This window comes from Arachis ipaensis, chromosome B04 (genome assembly GCF_000816755.2).
Source record: "Arachis ipaensis cultivar K30076 chromosome B04, Araip1.1, whole genome shotgun sequence".
NCBI classification, from domain to species: Eukaryota; Viridiplantae; Streptophyta; class Magnoliopsida; order Fabales; family Fabaceae; genus Arachis; species Arachis ipaensis.
In genome coordinates this window covers 1,734,680-1,752,237 of record NC_029788.2, presented here as the reverse complement: position 1 = coordinate 1,752,237, position 17,558 = coordinate 1,734,680, and the positions used below count along the sequence as shown (strand labels likewise).

Below are 17,558 nucleotides of genomic sequence, written 5' to 3'. Positions count from 1 at the left end.
ATAAAAAAAAAAGAAAAATAAGAAGCAAAAAGAAGAAACTACAGTATCAAATAATCTTAAAAAATTTCAGTGTTAAAATTAAGAATTTTTTGTATCAAAATTAAACAATTTTTGTGTCACAGGTAAAAATTTTTAATGTTATTTTTCACGTGAAAAAGAAAAATGTGTAATTTTATGTACATGTCTGTGAGTAATTTTTACTAAATTTAGACTAACTTAATTGAATTTAATTAATAAAAATATCGGGATACATAACAAAACTCAAAATTAAATCAATACAAAATACTAAATTATAAAATTGTCACTCCTAAGATTTTAATAAGAAAATTAATTAAAATTATTGTAAATTGAATATAAATACTTATTTGAATTTTAACGTTAAAAATTTATTAGGTCCCAAATCTGTATTGTGCATAATAAATGATTGACTCTCATAAGTGAATTTTAAGAAGTGAACTTTGAGAAAATATTATAAATAAAATCAAAATATATTTACATTTTGATAGCTACTTTATATTTTGTATTTTAATAGGTGGGTATGTATTTACATTTACTTTCTATTTATGTATGCATATAAAATTTTAGTGTTTCGATCACTTTTGGATTTTTTTAGATACATTAATAGATACTATCTTGTTTTTCGACAAACCCAATTTTTTCTAAAATTTGGTATTCTAAAATTTTTGGACATTCTAAACAAGACATACTTTGTGATCTCCACCCTATTTTTGTAAATTTTTATTGTTTTGACCACTTTTTAAATTTATTTTTACTTTTTTATATATTTTTTTCATATTTTCATTCTTCTTTTACCTTTTATTTCTTCATCACATCATCCATTAATTTTTTGTGCATAATTTTATTAGTCATTTTAATCAGTTTTAGTAGCTTTTACATTTTATTTTACCTTTTTAAAATTGTATTTAATTCTCATAAACACTTATTTTTATCATTTTGAGTTGTATGGTTCTAACAATATTGCAAAAATTAGTAACTTTAATGATAATTCATACTATGGAATGGAAAATCATTTGAAAAGAAAGTCATATTCATATAGACAATTCTAATAGCATCAACCCTTTATGAATTATTATGATCACAATCCACTCTATCATGCAATTCAATGACTATGGTGATACTTGCTATGATTATACATCTTCTCAACCAGCGATGGATTTAGAAAATTTTGGTAGTGGGGCAAAATTTATATAACATGATAATAATTTTATAATAAAAATAATATGTGTATAAAAAATTAAATATTAAATTATTTATTAACCACTATATATCTGTGTATAAATACATGTATTGTTTAACTTATTTTTAATGTATATTTTATATTTTAATATATATTTTATACAGATAATTATTTTTTATTTAAAAAAGTTCTTTCAATTAATATAGTTGTTACGCAAAAATTAAAGCTAATTTAAAAAGAAGATAAATAATATTCTCTTGAGTTGATTTTTAAAAAAGAACATTAATTTCGTTTAAATCTGAGAATTGATTATTCTAACGAATATCTAATATAAAAATTTTAAATTGACGATTAAATATCAAAAGTTGAGTAAAAAATTATTATGGGATCAAATTTAATAATCTAATGGGGGCAAATAAATATTATTATCATATACTACTCAAAAAATTTTCAAATTGTAGTTGGGCGCTTGCCACCACACCAATACACTTAGAACCGTCTCTGTTCTCAACCAACATATTTATATGACTTGCATTCTCAATATTTTTTTCAACTACAATACTCTCAAATTTCATTTCACTACCAACAAATTTCATGGGATTCAAGTCCAACATTTCAATATCATCGTCCATATGAATCATTTGAACAAGCACCTTCTCATACTCCTCTTGAACTACCAACTCAATATTCTTATTTTTGTAAATCACCTCCCGCACGCTATGATTTTCTCCAACATGACCAATCTTCTTTTTTCCTATAACCCTTAATAGAAGAACATGTTCAACCATTAAATCAAGAACAAAAAGAGTTTAAATCTATCATCCAAAGACGAGAAGAGAAATTGGATCGCCTCAAAAAATTAATGAATCAAATTACTACAGGCATGCCTACCCTCTCTTCTATTGTACTACCATCGTACGTATGTGTAAAAATAAAGTTAACCAAAGAGAGTGGTGTGGAAGAAAGTTGGAGCCTCAAGTGAAAAAAAAAAGGAGATAATGAGTGAATTACAACAAAAAAACTATTGAATGCATCAAATTTGAAGGAGTGGTTGAAAGTTTAGGATGAGCTAAGTAAGTAACAAACTTTATTATTAAGAATGATTCCACACCAACGAGTAACTTCGATAAATTTGTTGAACCTTCGCCCGTTGAATGTGAAAACAATGTTGAGGAAGAATGTTTATAACCTTTAAAGCACACTTTGAGTAACGAAAATGATGTAAAATAAATTAGTAACAAAAAGGTGAAGATTATCATAAAAGAATTCAAATATAAAAATCATATTAGTATTTAACAAATTATTTAAGAATTCTTTTTATTAAGTCACTTAATTAACNNNNTTATAAAAAATATTTTAAAATTTAAGTTTTAAAAGTGGTGTGAGATTCAATTCATTGAGATTCAACTAAAAGTCCGAAACTTGTGGAGAATTTACAAATTTTTCCACTCCAAAAGAAGCATCATGAGCAACAAAAAGTTCTTTCAGAAGTCTCAAACTTTGTAAGAAAATTTATCTTATTGTTGGACACCTAATATTTTTCTTTATTTTTTATTAAAAATATTTTTTTTCATTCAACTAAATTAATCTAAACCAACATTTAATAATACCGAAAAAAGCTCATAAAGTTATTTTTTCTTAAATAACATTCGTAGGTAAAAAATGTTATTTTTTGACTAATAAACTATAATTCAAATAGCATAATTTTCTCATAGAAATTGCGGATTCGAAATTCCTCCTAATTTTAAAAACAAAAATGTTATTTCCTGAATAAAAAAATAAGAAAATGACAAATAGATTTCTAACCTTTTGTTTCGCAGACATTTTTGTCCCTGATCATTGAAAAATATTTTTAAATCTCTGACCTTCATAAAACTTGGACGGATCAGTCCTTCCGTCCAAATACCTCCGTCTGTCCAAATGTCTTCGTCAGGAACTGATTTGTCCAAATACCTCAGTGAGGGACTGATCCGTCCAAATTTTATAAAGATCATAAATTTAAAAGTATTTTTCAACGATCAGGAACAAAAATATTCGCAGGACAAAAATTCAGTATCTATTTGTCATTTTCTAAAAAAAAATTGTGTGTGTAAAACTGTAAACGAAGTAAATAGAAAGTTTAATTTGGTCAAATTGATTTCTTTCCCACCCGTACTGAAGTCTTACGTAGTTGTTGTTTGTTGATGGTAGCACCTCCACCATCTCGCTCAACCAGATCTGAATACATACATCACTCTCACTTGTAATCACGATTATTCCGTTCATTTCTCTTGCTTGGATTGCAGCAAGTGAGAAATGCAGCGTGCTTCTGTCACCGTTGAGGAACAGCTGTTGCAAAAAGCGATCAAGGAAGAGTGTCCATGGGAGAACCTTCCCAAGCGAATTCAACTTACCCTCTCTTCCAAAGAAGAATGGCACAGAAGGTTAGAGTAGCTTCCTCATGCTTCCTTGCAAAATCTTCATGCTTTCAGTTGTAACCTAAATTAAGTCCTCACTGTTTTAAGATTTCTTGGTTGTTTAACTGTTTATGTTTGCCCTGTGTCTCTTTTATTTTCCTGTTTCCACTATCAAACGAGTTTCTGTTTCTGTCTCTGAGACAGTGCAGCCTAAGGGACTAAAATTCAGGGTTCGGAGTCTCCGTCACTTGGGGCTCTAATTACCATAATTTTTCTCGTGATGTGCTAAGAGATTGCAGTTTGAGAATGTTCTATTAAAGAGTGAACAAACTGGACAAGATAGAATTGAAAAAAGTGTGCATTAGAGGAAAAAGAAAGTTATAATAACATATGTGGTTTAGAGATAGGAAGAGAAGACTAGTAGAAGCACATAACTTGGTTTGATCAGCCCAACCAACCCTAATTAGTGGGGAAAGCAAGGGTACATAACTTTGTATGTTGTATCAATGAAAATAAGATACTGAGGTATGAGCCTGTTTGATTTGCATCTCCAGTTTTATCATTTTCAGGGATTTTGTTAAAAAAAATTATGAAAAAGATAAAATTGTCTTCTATTTTTGCCTAAATGCTATTTCTTTTCTGTATTTCTTTGAATTGTTTCCTTACAAGATTATTATCAGAACCCATTTGGAGAATCTTAATAAATTACAAAACCCATTTTGTCATCCAGTAACATCAAGTCAACAACTGCCTCTTTTATTGTTGCTGAAATGGCCCTGCAGTTGGATAGTGGTGCAACATTTAGTATTGAGCAATCAATATTTGAAAATTCCCATGTGTAGTTGCATATGTTAGACTTAATATGCTATGCAATAGCCTTTAATTTCCGAATGTGATCAACTCCCCTTTTTAAGAATTACTTGGTGCAAAGTTCTATGATTTTTCATTAGCTTATTTTTGTACAGAGTTTAATTTGAATCCTGGCTAATCCGTTTTCGGATTTAGCTTTACTTGTAGGAGAGGAAAAGAAATACATCCTCTGATTCTTGTAAGCTTGTTTCAACATGACTGGTCTCTTGCTAGATATGTTTCCTTTGCTTGTTTTTGGTAAATTGGAGGTAGGCGTACATAATAAATAGGATGGGATGGGATGGGATGGTACCGAAAACAATACAGGATGGACTGGATGGTGCTGGCACCAGATGGTGGTTACCAATGACTTGGGGTTGTTCCCGGTGCTGGGCAGAGGTTGCCAGTGGCATATGGGTGAACTTGGGTGGTGGTTGTGGGGTGACAGTATGTGGTGGTTACAGGAGTGGGTGGTGGTGGGATCTAGGGAGAAAATTGGGATGAAACATACTAGTCAATCCTGGATCTCGTCCGGCCCAAAACTGGGATGATGGGATCTATGGACATGGGATTTGAACAAAGGTAGACGCAAATTCTGTGATATGAATAACATCTATATCGTATATAACTTTTTTTTCTTTTTAAAAAAAGCAGAAAATCAAGAGAAACCATGTATTAAGCATCATAACTAATAATCCAAAATCTTAAGTTCTATATTTCATAGTAGTTCCATAATCCATACTAAATAAACTCATAAAGTCATAAAGTCATGAAGTCATAAATCCTAATTTAAGTTGTCAATAACCAATCATCATGATAGAAGGGCAGTGAAATTACCCATATACCTCCCTTAAAACCATCATAGAAGTTGTTATAAAGAGGCAAAGTCGGGTTTCAACACCCGTGTAAGATCCCAGTTGCATTTGCTGAGAAAGGCTTAGATTTTGGCCCAGATCACACCAGGATCCCAGCTGGGACATCTGGAATGAAAAAACCTAGATTTCATCTGGTCTCTTCTCAGATGCATGCTGGGATGGGATTGGTTGCCGAGATCCCATGAGATCCAACGAGATTGACTACCGTATTGTGGGATGAAATAACCAACTTAACTTAAAATTATTATTATTTTACTAGATTAGGCTCATTTAAAATATGGACAATTTTATGAGGAGGTTTTTGTGTGGAGAGAATGAAGACGAGTATATAATCTACCTTAAAAAATTAAAAAAATAAAATGACATATTCTTCTAAATAGATATCTAACTATTTATCAAAGAGAATCTTCATTCTCTTTTTTTCCCTCTTTACCATAGCATGCACCTTAAAATATTTGTGGAGCTACCAAAAAATAATTTAAAAGAACTAGGCCACTTTGTACTTGGTTAGCTGAGTTTTAGCTGTTGCCAAACACCCCCCTAAATTTTCACTGGTTTGATGAATCTTTTCCTTGGGTTATTAGCTGGAAAATCAAAAATCTATTATTATGCAATGTACACTCAAGAAAATTCTCATTCATTCATGAGTAGTTTATTTATTTACTTATCTATACCCATTATGACGAGGATTAAGGTAGATTGATAACTGTTTTGGTCCCCAATTTCAGTTTACAATTTTATCCTTATTGTTCATTGTAAAAAATAAACACATAAATGGTTATAAAACTGTTCTCCGGTTACTCATTGCTCCCCACTTTCTGAGAAATAAAACTGTCCAGTTTCTTCATTTTTTCTCAGTTTCACATTTAAAAAAAAAATATAGACATTATATCTTTTTTGTTATTTCTTTAGATTGAGATCAAGTTTTCAATTATATTAACAAAATTTTAAAAATTATTTCTCTTGTGAATAATAGATATTCAAAATATGTCACACATCAGTTTTTGGTTTTCATGTGTTGATTCCTTGACTATACATTTTAGAAGTACATAATTAACATTTCCTTTAATTTTGTTGGCCATGGGAATTGCTCTGCAGGATAATTGAAAGTTGCATAAAGAAGAGACTCCAATGGAATAATTGTTTTGCTCGAAAGGTTTGTAGAGAAAGCGAATATTATGAAGACATGATGCAGTACTTGCGGAAGAATCTTGCTGTATGTGCTCTACTAAATACCTGTCTCGTTCTTTTTACTGCAATTTGTATATTAAATAAATTGTTCTAGAACTTTATATCCCTAATTAATTGGAGTTTTAATGCTGAAAAGATAAAATAATATCAACATTTTAACTAAAATAGCAGGTTACTGTAGTTTTTGGATAATGTTTTGTTAAAACTAGTATCATGTAAGACAGAAAATATGGTATAAACTCTGTATATAATAAGGAATATGATAATCCACTAGTTGGGAAAATAAACCTCAGAAGCATGCAAAGTATTATGAACACGTATGAGATGTAGAGAAGTAACAAGAAATAGTCAGGGCATAAATGAGCCCTTCACCGTAATTCCAGAAGTTACTCTTGAAGAACTCCTCACTAATGGAAACTATGGTCTTTGGAAATCCATAAAGCAAAACTTCCTCCGTAACAAACAATGCGGTCATTTCCTTGGTGTGAAAGAGGGATGACCTTGAGCATGTTTGTTGAGCCTATCAACATCAACCAAGATAATTGGCTTTGGCAGTCCTTTCAAGAAGTCTGTTGATAGTGTCATCCTGTGTGGTATTAGACATAGGAAGCATTTCCACTTATTCACCAGGAATGGAATTTCATTTTTTTTTGTCAAACTTCATATGCACGCACATATTTCTGGATATTGTTTTGCACTCTTTATTGAATCATTTCAATAGTAGGAGACTCCTTGGAGCAACAACTGGTTTATCTTCATGTGACCTCAAGGTCACAGATTCAAGCTGTTGAGTTAGCACTGACACTTGTGTACTCGGCAGTCCCTTTATGTTCCTGAATCGTATTTTATCTAAAATTTTAAAAATTCAATGCAAGATGTATATACTAGTTAAATATTGGGCAGTGCTCGTGTATGCTTTCATTGCAAGCCACCTGTATTTATTTATTTATTCCTTTCTTTCGCAGCTTTTCCCATATCATCTAGCCGAGTATGTCTGCCGTGTCATGAGGGTATCACCTTTCAGATATTATTGTGATATGATCTTTGAAGTAATGAAAAATGGTATCTTTTACTTGTTTAATTTCTCTAGTGCATTTGCTCTCCATGATGGCTACTTGCAATGAAGTGTTTTGTTTTGTTTTTTGTTTTTCTCTTCCTCCTCCCCCCACCATGTGTCTGGCCATCTTAATGAGCCTTTCTAATACCAATAAAAATTTTGTATGATATATTTTCTGACTGATGATTCATCTGTAACTTGAATGGATAGAACTGGAATGTTAGATTGTTCTTAAATTGAGAGTTGCTTTAATAATCCTGGTTGGTTGTCTACTTGTCTATCAAAATCTTTTCTGTAAATTCGGGTGGTGTGAATAAGTAGTTGGTAAATAGGAATGTCCCTGAAGTCAGGAAACTTATGTTTGAATTTGAAAAGCTTATTCCTGTTTTTTCTTTTCCCCTATTTTTCTGGTTATAGGTGATGCTTCTAAGTTTAAATAGAGGGAGCAAATTGGTGCTATAAGATGAAATGTGATATGTATTGATTACAGGTTGATGGTAGTATATATATAAAGCGAGCCATATATGTGAGGAAACATATCATGAGGTGATCATATGCCTGGCAATAATGCAGACCTTCTGTTGAACTTGATGTCGATCCAACAGCCATTATGGTTATAGCAACTTTAGTTTGGGATTGTTTTATTCAAAAAGCAATCACGTTAGGGAGAAGGGCTTCTAGTTGTGCGGTTTCCTGAGTATGCTTGAAAACAAGGGTTAGTGCTAGTGTTTGGAATTAATGATAAAATGGTTAAGAAGACAAGAGGCTTATGGAGACCAAATAGTAAAAAAAGGTACACATGTTTGTATATACGTATAGGCATTCAGTTTAGCAGGTTTCACATGAAACCTATACCACGCTCTATTGTAGGTAGCACTCTATGTTGTAACTTCATTACTTGCCTTGCAGCCTATATTTATTTCTGATTCGTTGTTACTGTATATTATAGTCTGCCAATCAAAGAATCCACTCTAGTACCTGTGATGCCCTTCCCTTCCCTTGTTATTTGTACCAACCTAATCTTTATTTGCAAGTAAGCCTGTTTTTTGAATTTATTAAATGTTTAATTTTACGCAGAGCAACCTTATGACAGCATTCCAAATTTTAGTGCTGCGGATGCTTTGAGGCTTACAGGAATCGGAAGAAATGAATTTATTGATATAATGAACAGGTGCAGATCTAAGGTACTGGATTGATTTATGTAGGCAAATATTAATATATAATTGGTACTTGGATTTCAAGTCTATCATTTTATGTTTGACATCAGCTGTTGCAATGTTGTGCCTATCACCAAGGTATCAATCAAGAAAGACACTAGGTCAAATCTGATTGCCTAATCATTTGGTGAATTGGTTGTATTATTATTTGGTTTCTCTTCCTAGCTTAGCCTTTTTGAAATGTTCATGTTTACCAAGAAATCCTCCCTGATTCTAGGAAGTGATTCTCTTAATTCTAGCTATTATACTTCGTTAATTTCTCTATCAGGAGGAGACATTTTTTGTATAGAATAATCTGAATCATATTACCAAACATTTCAAGTTGCCATCAGACAAAATCTGTGTGCAGTGCCTCATATTCACAATCATGGCTGATAGTTTGTCAGTCACTGAGGGTACCCTTAAATGGAGAATACCATTCAATTCCCACGTATTTAATAACTCAACTAATTAGAGGGTACTGTTTGCTTGTCCTACGCATCAGTCTCCCTCCTGGCTTTTGACCATCACCATTTCATCCAGTGATCTTGAGGGCATTCCCGATCACATTCTAGTGTTCCGGAGTGTGAATGATTTGGTACACGAGCTTATGGGTGACTTCATGTATTACCAAACAAAATACTAGGACCATGTTTGTTTGTATCTCTATCCGTAGTGTCTACTTGTCTCTATAGTTTGTCTCGGGGAAGCCTCAAACCATAGCGTAGGTTGCTTTTGGATTCTATCTCTATTAGAGAAATATGGAGACAAGAGACATAGACAAAATGGCGAAGATGGCTATTTTGTCTTCAGTTTTAGAAAGTACAGAAAATACACGAACTTTCTGTCTGAGACCAAAATTTTGATGTCTCTGTCCTTGTATTCACAACCAAATGAGTTTCAGTATACAAACACAGCCTAGGGTTCAAGGCCATGGAACACGGGCAAACATATGTTTTATGACATTCAATATGTTACTTCGGAACGATTGCTTGTGATTTTCTTTCTTAATGGGGTTTAGAGTAGGAAACTTTGATAATTAGGAAAATAGTAAAAAGTAAAGTTGAGATATAAAATGTAATAACTTCAATGGAGAAATGTAGGTTTGCCTTTTATGCAATCATATACCACAACCAGACTGGATGTGGTTGATATTTCTGTCTTCATTAGCAAAATCTACATGTCATTTATGATGCATGGACATTGACACCAACCTGGGATATGACACGATACAGGATACGTGGACAAGCGAATTTTAATTTCTTATAAAACACGGGAACACGACATATATGTAAAATATAAAGTATTTTTTAGAGTAATGATATTTTGATATTTATTGATATTAAAATATAAATTAATTTTTAAACTGTTTTTAATATTTTTTTAATTATATAAAGTATTTAAAATATTTTTGTTTTAATAAATGATAATATATACTATTTCTAAACTCATTTTAAGAATATATGTTAAGAGTAAAGTTGGACACACTGACATATGGTATTTAGGTGTGTCTAAGCGTGTCCAGAGAAGAATTTTTTATTTTTTATTAAGATGCAGTTGGACACAGAAGACACGCGTGTTGGATGAGAGTCGATGAGTTTCGTGTCCGACTCGTAGACACAGCAACTCGGCAAAGTGTCCGTGCCTCATAGATTATCATTGTTTAATTATCTAGGGAATGTATCTTAATTCTGGCCCTCATAAATTTCAATTTGATTTTCATAAACATCTCTATGTTCTCAAAATTTGGATTTTTTTTTTCTTGGGTTTTACAGAAAATCATGTGGAAATTGAACAAATCAATTGCCAAAGAACTTTTACCAACACAACCTGTGGATTTTCCAATTGAACCGTGGTGGGGAGTTTGTCTTGTCAACTTTACATTGGAAGAATTTAAGGTGAGTTGTGCTTAAGACCCTTTGAGTATGGAAGAAGAGTTGTATGTAATAATGTTGTCACTTTTGTTAATTGCAGATAGTTGTATATTCCCTTGTCTTATAGTTTCTTTTTTTTTTTTCTTTTCCTGCTATTTTAGAAACTCTCAGAAGAGGAAATGGCCACAATAGACAAAGTGTGTAAGGAAGAGGCAAATTCATTCATCTTGTTTGATCCGAATGTTATCAAGGGTCTTTACAAACGGGGATTGGTCTATTTTGATGTTCCTGTATATCCTGATGATCGGTTTAAAGGTGTGTTCTATGTGTTAAAATGTGCTCTATGTTTTACTCTGAATATCCTTAGAGGTATATTCACGGAGAATTAAAGTTTTAAGCTTGAAGCTTAGGATATCCCTTACACATCATGGTCCAAAGCATATGCTAAACTATATGGCAGAGAGTTGTACATCAGTCATTGTCCCTAACAATTTTTTTGTTTTGGTTGCACAAACAAATTGGCAAAACCAAAATATAGATATATCTTCTGTCATTTACATTAGTTTCTACTCAACCTCATGCACAACTCTTTTGTCCATTTCTAGGTAATAGTAAGTATATTCTAACCATTCCAAACTCAATACTGTCTAAAATAATGATACTAGTTATGTTTCTGTATCTTGTGCCTTAGCTAATGATTGGTCAGCTGTGTAGTTAGTAATTATGGTGAATTAAATTTTGTAAAATATTAATAGTTGGTGTGCTTGTGTAATCATTCTGAGGCTTATAAAGCCTATTGTGTTGAGAACTGAATGGATGTAGTGTACTGAGCAATTATACTTCATCAGTAATATCTTTTTATTTTGTGTCCTTGTGTGGATCATTTACTTGTTAATGGCTATTTGATCAATTGGCTTGAGAATTTTTATATTTATGGTTGTTCAGTTTCTAGGCTCGAAGGTTTTGTTTCCAACAGGGAGCAGACTTATGAAGATCCCATTGAAGAGTAACATTTATTTCAGTCTGTATCTTTTTTGTTAAACTTGCTTTACGTACATTGCGTCCCTAATTCTAAGGTTTTCCTATTCTTCCAGGTTATTATATGCAGTATTTGTTGTTTCAAATGAAAACGCATCTGTTACCGAATTGGCAAGTACCCTACAGGCAGACTTGGCACAACTGCAGGCTGCTGCTTCTTTTGTATGTCGATTGGGATGGGCAACGAAAGTAATTGATCCAGCATCTATTCTTCAAGATACAAGTGCATCTGGGTCTCGTAGAAGTATAGTTAGCGATGAATTTGGTCAAGCCCTTGAGAATATGGTTATCAATAATGATTCCAACCGGCAAGGAGATGCTTCAAGTTCCGGAAATTACGGTCCACGTCCTGCCTATACACGTGCAGCTTTCATAGTAGATGCTAATATAACATCCTATCTTATGATGGGTTCTGTTTCACCAGGTTTCCTTTCACTTCTCCATCATGCTGAAATTTATTTGCTAATGATTCGCCAGCTTTCGTTGTTGATTTTTGAGCATTTTGTCGATAAGATAATAGATAGGAATGGACACAGTTTGATAAGTTTAATATTTATATTGTTCTCAAAATAAAGGAAAATGGTAGCTAGGTTGACTACAGAGCTTTTTATTATCCGTCATTTTGCCTATATAGCTCTAACCACCTTGTGTAAAATATTAGTGCTAGAGGTATCTTGCATCCCTATGAGAATAATGGAGCCCTGGTGTCATATTAGGGGACAATATTTCCTAATAAAATTAATATTGACTGTGAGTGAGCCCTAATAATCAAACTTGCAAAAGTCTGTGCGAAGTCTCTCTGGTTTCTTTGCTTATCATATAGGTTTTCTAGTTATATGTTATACAAACCAAGCTACTGAATGAGTTGTATTCCATGTAAATAGGCACTATAATTTCTTCAATGTAAAATGGGATAGCACTTACTGAGTTACTGTTATTAATAAGTCCATTTCCAATTCTAATGGATTTGGTTTTATGCATGATCATGTCTATTCAACATATAAATTCGTGAACTAAAACTTCTCTCTAGTAATGCACATTAGAAGTGAGTACTTTCGAGTAGAGAAAATAAAATATAACAGCGCCAGATCTTGAGGGTCTGCCAATGCTGTTCTAAAGAGGCCCCAGAATTGGGGTACTTTATTTTGTGGAACTACTTTTTCTGTCTCTCACTTTTGGTCTCGCATACATTTTCTCTCACCTATTTTCTCATCACTTAACCACATCCACCCCAAACTTTAACTTCTTCGTCCATTATCAAGGTTAAGAACACTCCCTAATGCTACTTCTTTCTTCTCTGGTGACCACAATAGTTGATAGAGTGAGTTGAAGAGTGAGCTAAGCAAGAGTCTAGAAGAGGTAGAATCTGTTAGATTGTTAAGAGTTGGTAGCAGATAGATAGATCTTACAACTAACTAAGGTATGAAAACTCCCTTCTACTCCTTTGTAATAGCTTATTGAATAAGCTACTCAGCTATGTATATAAGCAGTGAACTGAGCTTAAACTCAGTAATATAACACAATAAACATTCATTCTCAATTCTCTCAACTCTTTCTTCTCTCTTCTATCTCTCCTCTCCTCTCTCTCTCTCTCTCTCTCCCCTTTTCTCAAACTCTATCATGGCATCAGAGCTTCAGATTGCAAAAGCATGGATCCTCCGCCAATGCCACCGCTGGGAAATGTCTCTGCCTGCGGTTGTGCCTCTCTCACTTTCTCTTCCGAATATCTCTCTCTGACTCGATGATCAGAATTTTCTTCTCTGGCGCCATCAAGTCCTATCGGTAATCAAAGGCAATCGCCTTTTCAGTCTCGTTGATTGGTGTGCTCTTCATCCTCTGAAATTTATGTTGCTGGAGGATGCTCTCAATAATGGTGCATCCGACGAGTTTGAGCTCTGGGAAGAGAAAGATTAGACAATCCTCATGTGGTTGATGTCGATGATGACTGAAGGGTGCTCACACTTGTTGATTGTGAGTTTTCGTGGCAAATGTGGTAGAAACTTGATCTTTACTTCACGTCGCAGACAACAGCACACATGCAACAACTGAAAGTAGGGTTAAGCATTATAGAGAAGACTTCGCAACCTCTGAAGGAATGTCTCCTCTCTCACACTTTTCTTTTTCTTTTAATTTAACGTGACTCAGTGGTGGTGGTGGCTTCTGCTGTAATCACCACTCACTATCCTACTTTTGTACCAGTTTAAACTATCGAATAAAACACCAAAACCCCAAAATAGTATGACTTCCCAAACATTGAGTGGCATGTCTTGAAAATAACAATAACACCGGTTTAGGTTTAGGTTTATGCTTTACTTCATATTTGTTGGTTATCACGGATTCAACTTTGGGGCTGCCTAAATTGCAAAAGAGCCAGTGATTGAGAGCATTGATGGCAAAGAATACTGACATAGTTGATGATTTAAAAAATAGGCGAGTAATTAATTTGGCTTCTACCATATCAACTTGAGATATTGAATGGTTCTAAGATTTCGGGCTAGATAATGAAGGGTATTGTGGTGGTGATTTTCATCCGATACAGCACATACTGATCCTGTTGATAAATAATGAATTTGTTTTTGGTTTGTATGTTACACACACATACTTCTGCAACAAATGCTTTATTTTCTTTGTTATTCTTTTAATTATATTTATTTATTCTCTGCATTGTTAGCGTAATAAAGTTCAAGGAGAATTTTTTTTAAAATAATTTGATTAACAATTAGCAGCTAATTCAACTTCCATTGACCACATACTTCCAGAAATAAGCAATCAATCTAAGGTTAATAATCTTCATTACATGATAATCTATTTCATTTTCTTTTCATTGATTTCCAAATCCATTATTAACTTGTTCATGCTTTTTTTGTATTTGTACTGTATACCAATAGCAAAACTATTATTCTGTGGTGCTATTATGTGTACTATAGTCTGACCATGTTCTCCCTGTAACCTATTTCAGGCCTGAAATCTCATGCTGTTACACTATATGAAGCCGGCAAATTAGGCCATGCCAGCATTGCTGATCTTTGCAGGGATCTTGGCACTCTGGAGGGTGCAAAATTTGAGGGAGAGCTGCAGGAATTTGCAAATCATGCATTTAGCCTGCGTTGTGTATTAGAATGTCTACAAGCAGGTGGAACTGCATCCAATGAAAAAGAGGAGAAAGGTTTTAACAAGATGGATACTGTCACTTCATGCACTGATGAGTCAAGTTCTATGAAAGCTGAAATCTCTCTGGCTGGGAAATCAGAATACTCTGTTATTGCAGAACTTAGGATGAGTGGTGATAATTTAGATCTAGATAATTCGGCGGAGGCTTCTACTTCATCAGAAGCAGTTCATAGTAGTGCATTTGCAACCCATTCTACTACTTCGTTAGATGATGCAAGTATAAGTGGGAAAAAGAAATATCGGGTAGACATTCTCCGCTGTGAAAGCTTGGCTTCGCTTGCACCGGAAACTCTTGATCGTTTGTTTCTTCGTGACTATGATATAGTTATGTCCATGGTGCCTCTTCCTCATTCATCAGTTCTTCCAGGATCCACTGGTCCAGTACATTTTGGTCCTCCCTCGTATTCTTTTATGACTCCTTGGATGAAACTGGTATTATATTCGTATGCAGCTAGTGGGCCTCTTTCAGTTATCCTTATGAAAGGACAGTCTCTGCGCTTGCTTCCTGCTCCCCTGACTGGTTGTGTGAAAGCTCTCATATGGTCTTGGGATGATTCTACAGTAGGAGGCCTGGGAGGAAAGCATGATGGAAATTTAGTAAATGGAAGTATACTGCTGTACTGTTTAAATTCCCTTCTTAAACATTCGGCTGTCCTGGTGCAGCCGCTTGGTAAGTTTGATCTCGACGAATCTGGAAAAGTGGTTTCCTTGGATATCCCTTTGCCCCTAAAGAACTCTGATGGATCAATTGACCCCTTTGGAGAAGATTTAGGAATAAGTGAAAAAGAAAGCTCAAAGTTGAATTCTCTCTTGACCGACTTGGCAAACAAGATTGAACTACAAACAGTTGGATATATTCGCCTACTGAGATTATTTAAAGGAGCAGATTCAGAGCAGTTCTCACCCGCTAAAGAGAACTATGATTGGGTTCCATTGGGTGTTGAATTTGGGATGCCGCTGTTCAGTCCAAAGTTATGCAATAGTATATGTAAGAGGGTAGTTTCATCTCAGTTGCTTCAATCTGGCTTATTTGGTGAACACCATAATGCTATGCAAAGCTTAAGAAAAAAGTTGCATGACATTTGTGCTGTGTACCATGCAACTGGTCCTGCTGCAAAGCTTCTTTACCAGAAAGAGCAAGTTAAGGAATCTTCACAACTTCATATGAACTATGCTAGCGGAAGATGGAAGCCACTTGCAGAACCTTCGTCTCTGATTTCAGGAGCAACTAGTGAGAATCAAAGGTTAAAACTTGCTAACAGGCAGTGCTGTGGAAGTGAAATTTTGTGCTTTGATGGCAGCATTCTTAGGTTTGTTAAACTTCTACAAATTAAGTTCTTGAATATTGTTGAATTTATTTTATTTATTTATCTTTTTTATCAGAGGAATCAATTATCACAATAAATTTGCTTGTGGAGTCCTTTACCAGTTTAAAATTGAAAGTACAATAATTTATAAGAACTTCATTTATATAGCTTGTATTTTTGTTTTTGCTGTATTAGTTGACAGAGATATAATCATTTATGTTTTTCCTCCTATTAGTTTAAGCTTTTGAGAAAAATGGTATCATAACATGGTATCAGAGCTTCTATGATCGAAATGTCTAGAAAATTCACGCAAATCCAAAAAAAAATCTCTTGCATGAGAGGCGTGTTAGAGATATAACCATTTATGTGATTCCTCCTATCAGCTTAAGCTTTTGAGATAATTAGTATCATGATATTAGTTAAATACAATTCTCAGAAACTGTATAATGGTGCAGGTCTTTTGCCTCCCCTCCTGGCTATGAAGCTGCGACAAAGCTCAATGAAGAAGCGCGGCAAGTTGACACAAAATCTGAGGCAGATGAAACTGATAGTAAGGAAGTAACGCTTCCCGGAGTAAATCTCATTTTTGATGGTTCTAAGTTGCATCCATTTGATATAGGTGCCTGCCTCCAGGCTCGTCAACCTATTTCCTTAATAGCAGAGGCAGCAGCAATCAGTTCCACAAAGTAAATCTCAGCCTCTAATCTAAATGTGTGCGCTTGTAACCTACATTTTGAATACTAAAATGGACTCAGGTTTCTTGTTGGCTTTCCACTTCAACAAATTCCTACCACTTGCTAGCACACAAAAAGGAGTAATGTAATCAATTTCTTTGATGGGCTTTCGATTCTGTAGCTCTTTCTGAGCTGGGGTTACTGCTAGTGCTCTGTTGATTATTATATTTGTACTTCGATGTTTATCCTACCCCCAAATTGTTTCATTTTTTCGAAGTGTTTCATATTACGTTCCTGGAACATGAGTATTGCAAGTAAGGTATCATGTTTCATTTTGTCTTCTAGCACTTCAGGAAATGACAACACTAGCCTTTCAATCAGAGAGAAAAAGACGGAAAAGTTCACCTTTGTAAGTGGCAATGCAGCTTTGTTCTATGGATACTGTAGTCTGTAGCCCATTGAGCAACACAAGTTTTTGGGACGTTTTATTTTTTATTTCTTTTGGGTGGCGTGGCAAGTATTTCACGGGGTCTATTATTTAATATAATTGTAATGTCTATTCATATTTATTAATATATAATAAGAATGTAGGGATGGTTCTTTGATTGACCCATGGTGCAATGAGTTATTTATTATTAATAAGAATGTAGTGGATGTTTCTTTGATGCTATGTTTGGTTAGTGTATACCAAGAGACAAAGATAGTGAGACATAAATTTAGAAGACAAAGACA

The 17,558-nt window shown here is 33.9% G+C and overlaps 1 protein-coding gene across 5 annotated transcripts; it reads left to right on the top strand.

The window, feature by feature from the left end:
• On the top strand, nucleotides 3,320-17,433 carry LOC107638293 (protein FAM91A1). Of its 5 annotated transcripts, none has more exons than XM_016341498.2 (10): nucleotides 3,320-3,621; nucleotides 6,417-6,534; nucleotides 7,475-7,571; nucleotides 8,644-8,750; nucleotides 10,538-10,660; nucleotides 10,798-10,951; nucleotides 11,582-11,642; nucleotides 11,731-12,098; nucleotides 14,634-16,155; nucleotides 16,608-17,433. In XM_016341498.2, the coding sequence occupies exons 1-10, from the start codon at nucleotides 3,494-3,496 to the stop codon at nucleotides 16,840-16,842; spliced, it is 2,913 nt and encodes a 970-aa protein (XP_016196984.1). In that variant the 5' UTR covers nucleotides 3,320-3,493; the 3' UTR covers nucleotides 16,843-17,433. The 5 variants fall into 5 exon arrangements, with proteins under 5 accessions (XP_016196984.1, XP_020976032.1, XP_016196985.1 ...); XM_016341499.2 differs by lacking the exon at nucleotides 3,320-3,621 and adding an exon at nucleotides 4,908-5,025; XM_021120375.1 differs by lacking the exons at nucleotides 3,320-3,621; nucleotides 7,475-7,571 and adding an exon at nucleotides 4,908-5,025 and having other exon boundaries at nucleotides 8,644-8,737.

Bases quoted from the DNA above. Each gene is read 5' to 3' on its own strand.
- LOC107638293 (XM_016341498.2), top strand. From the start codon at position 3,494: ATGCAGCGTGCTTCTGTCACCGTTGAGGAACAGCTGTTGCAAAAAGCG. The intron at 10,952-11,581 runs GTGTGTTCTATG...ATGGTTGTTCAG, and splicing joins TCCTGATGATCGGTTTAAAG to TTTCTAGGCTCGAAGGTTTT. The intron at 12,099-14,633 runs GTTTCCTTTCAC...AACCTATTTCAG, and splicing joins GATGGGTTCTGTTTCACCAG to GCCTGAAATCTCATGCTGTT.